Raw genomic sequence first — 2,942 nt, forward strand, 5'->3', positions numbered from 1 at the left:
GTAAGCCACCGTGCCCAACCTTCCCCGAGTCCTTTTTAGCTCTGTCCCCTCTCCCTTCTGCTTTTACAGTTCTCAGTAGTAATTTATAGCTTTGGAATTTCTACTCTGTAGAGTAACTGTAGTAGTGAGTGAAGGGAGCATTCATGATGAGCATGGCCTCACGCGTCCTAACCAGGGGCTTGGGCCTTCTCCAGCAACATATACACCACTGTTAAGGACATAGGGGAGTGGTGTTCAAGAGATGGAAATCCCATAGGTACCTATGTCTCACCGTGTCTTGGAGGCATTCTTCTCTGTTGGACAGATGTATCAACAGGCCCAGAGAAACCTACAAATGATTTTCTTAGGGTGCCATGGTGACCAGGTCTCTTGACTATTTTCTCCCCTGCCCCAATCAGAGCTTCCATACAACGACTACTTCGAATACTTTGGACCAGATTTCAAGCTCCACATCAGTCCTTCCAATATGACTAACCAGAACACGAATGAGTACCTGGAGAAGATCAAGTGAGTATATCCTCTGGCCACCCCTGGGTTGAACATTCCTGACTCCGGTTTGTCCCTGACCAGAGCCCTGCTACTCTCCCATTGGCCACAGACAGCGACTGTTTGAGAACCTGAGGATGCTGCCACATGCACCTGGGGTCCAAATGCAGGCGATTCCTGAGGACGCCATCCCTGAGGAGAGTGGCGATGAGGACGAAGAAGACCCTGACAAGCGCATCTCGAGTAAGATGTAGACCCAGAGCCCTGTGCCTTCCACTCAATAGGCAGCTCCGACTTCCACCACCATTCCTGGCTGCACGTTTCCTCCAAGCTCCCCACCCGTTGAGAAATCTGTTTCGAGTTCCAGAGCCTGTAGGCACAAGTTAGGGAGCTTGAGTTCCTTCTCTTCTCTGAATTCGAAGTAGTCAGTCCCCTCTCCTTTGGTGTCTCTTGGAGGACACAGATGCTGAGCTAGATCAGCACCCGCCTGCCTCTCACCCATCCTTCCCACTCCTGCCCAGTCTGCTCCTCTGACAAACGAATTGCCTGTGAGGAAGAGTTCTCAGACTCTGAAGAGGAGGGAGAGGGGGGCCGTAAGAACTCTTCCAACTTCAAAAAAGCCAAAAGAGTCAAAACAGAGGATGAAAAAGAGAAAGAGCCAGAGGAGAAGAAAGGTGGGTTTGGGTTCGGCCGAGACTTGGGTCTTGAGACTGAGAGGATGAATCTATGTAGGGCAGTGGGAGGAGGGAGTGACTCAGGCCCTGCCAGCTCCTGTGGGGCTCTTCCTCAGCTCCTTGAGCCTTTCAGCAGCTCCCAGAAGTGGCAGGGCCCACAAAACAATGAACTTCTACTGGCTGAGTTCAGCTCTCACATACCACCCAACCCCTTTTCCCAGCACTGCACCCCAGTTTCCCAGGGGGCTGCCTCCACCCACTAGGTTCTGGCTGTAGCAGGCTGGGAAACCGGTCCAACCTGTTCTCAACAGGGCTCACTGGGAGGACCAGGGATGGGCTTTTCTCTTTCGTATGTCCGGTGAGCTGGAGTGTTGGGGAAGGGGTCTCAGGGTAAATGAAGACCTCATGGGTCTTTCCAGAGGGGCTGCCCTTGGCCATCCCTGTACTCTTATGTTCTAGAAGTCACAGAAGAGGAGAAAACCAAGGAGGAGAAGCCAGAAGCCAAAGGGTGAGGAAGGAGCTGCCTGTGGCCATCTCCCTGCCATTGGAGCACCAGCCCCTTTGTCCCACCACTCTGAGGAAAGGCACAGGGACAGCTGGTCCAGCTTACAAAGGCCTCTTTCAGGGAGCAGTCTGTCTGTCTCTGCAGTTCTAGGCAGAGCTAGGAAGCTCCAGCCCGTAGTAGTCACCTGGGATCCTGTGGAAGTCACTGTGTCTGCACTTTTGCCCTGAAGCTCTGGGGTGGGTCATCTCATGCCAGTCTCTGCTTTCTCCACAGGGTCAAGGAGGAGGTCAAGTTGGCCTGAGCAGACCTCTCCAGCTTTGGCTTCCTGCCGAGTCCCTCACCTTTCTCCTCTAACACCTCAGATTTTATATTTTCTATTTCTCTGTGTATTTATATAAAAATTTATTAAATATAAATATCCCCAGGGACAGAAATCAAGGCTCTGAGCCCAGGGCAGCTGTACTGTTCTTTCAGGAACTGCCTTGCCACCCATCTTAACTTTGAACCACAAAGGGTGCCAGGTCTAAGTGAAAGGGATACTTTTATGCAACCATGACAAAATCCTGAAATGCCAAGTGCCTGCTAAGTAGTTTTGGAAAGGTGCCCTTATTGAACATTATAGAAGGGGCGGCTGGGTCTTCAAGGATCTCCTGTTCTTTTCAGGCTCCTAAGGTAACATCAGCCATTTTTAGATTGGTTGTTTTCATACCTTCCCACTGGCCTCAAGTGAGCCAAGAAAGTCACACTGCCTGCCCTCTGTCTTCCCCTAATTCTGCAGGTGGAGGTTAGTAGTCTAGTTTTCCTGAGATACTATTTTCATTTTTGTGAACCTCTTTGTAATAAAATGGTACATTTCTATATCCTCCTGAGCTTGTTTCTTACGTGTCTCTGAGTTGGTTTCAACTCTACTTCCCTGCCCTTCTGGTGTCCATGAGTATTGGGGCAACCCCCTGAACATGACCCCATAAAACTTACCTGCCTGCCTTACCTCCTCCCTCGAGGCTTGAAGTGAACTAGTTTCCACCAATCTTCTCACCCTACCTACCCACAGAAGACCACTCATTAAAGCACCACTAAAGGGACGACATTTATTCCTTTTCCAAATGTTACAGTAAAACCAGGTGGAAGAGAATGGTTTTAGCCCATGAAAAAAAAAAAAAAAAAAAAGTACAAATCTGGGGTTTGGCCATTAAAAGTTATTTACAACAATGGGAGAAAAAAAGACAAGAAGTTGTTTCACATTACAGACCTCCCCCCACCCCAAAGCCTAATACTTG

General features: G+C 49.6%; 1 protein-coding gene across 1 annotated transcript in view; it reads left to right on the plus strand.

Annotated features, from left to right (window-relative positions):
* The window catches only part of HDAC1 (histone deacetylase 1), a 47,038-nt gene extending 44,510 nt beyond the window's left edge, over window positions 1–2,528 (plus strand). The window contains exons 10-14 of the mRNA XM_017527929.2: window positions 399–507; window positions 599–729; window positions 1,008–1,160; window positions 1,620–1,668; window positions 1,939–2,528. Of these exons, the coding sequence (XP_017383418.1) occupies window positions 399–507; window positions 599–729; window positions 1,008–1,160; window positions 1,620–1,668; window positions 1,939–1,966 (470 nt within the window). The 3' untranslated portion in view covers window positions 1,967–2,528. The remainder of the gene's footprint in view (window positions 1–398; window positions 508–598; window positions 730–1,007; window positions 1,161–1,619; window positions 1,669–1,938) is intronic.
* The last annotated feature ends 414 nt before the right edge of the window (window positions 2,529–2,942 follow it).

The sequence above is a fragment of the Cebus imitator genome, unplaced genomic scaffold, assembly GCF_001604975.1.
Source record: "Cebus imitator isolate Cc_AM_T3 unplaced genomic scaffold, Cebus_imitator-1.0 Scaffold51, whole genome shotgun sequence".
NCBI lineage: Eukaryota > Metazoa > Chordata > Mammalia > Primates > Cebidae > Cebus > Cebus imitator.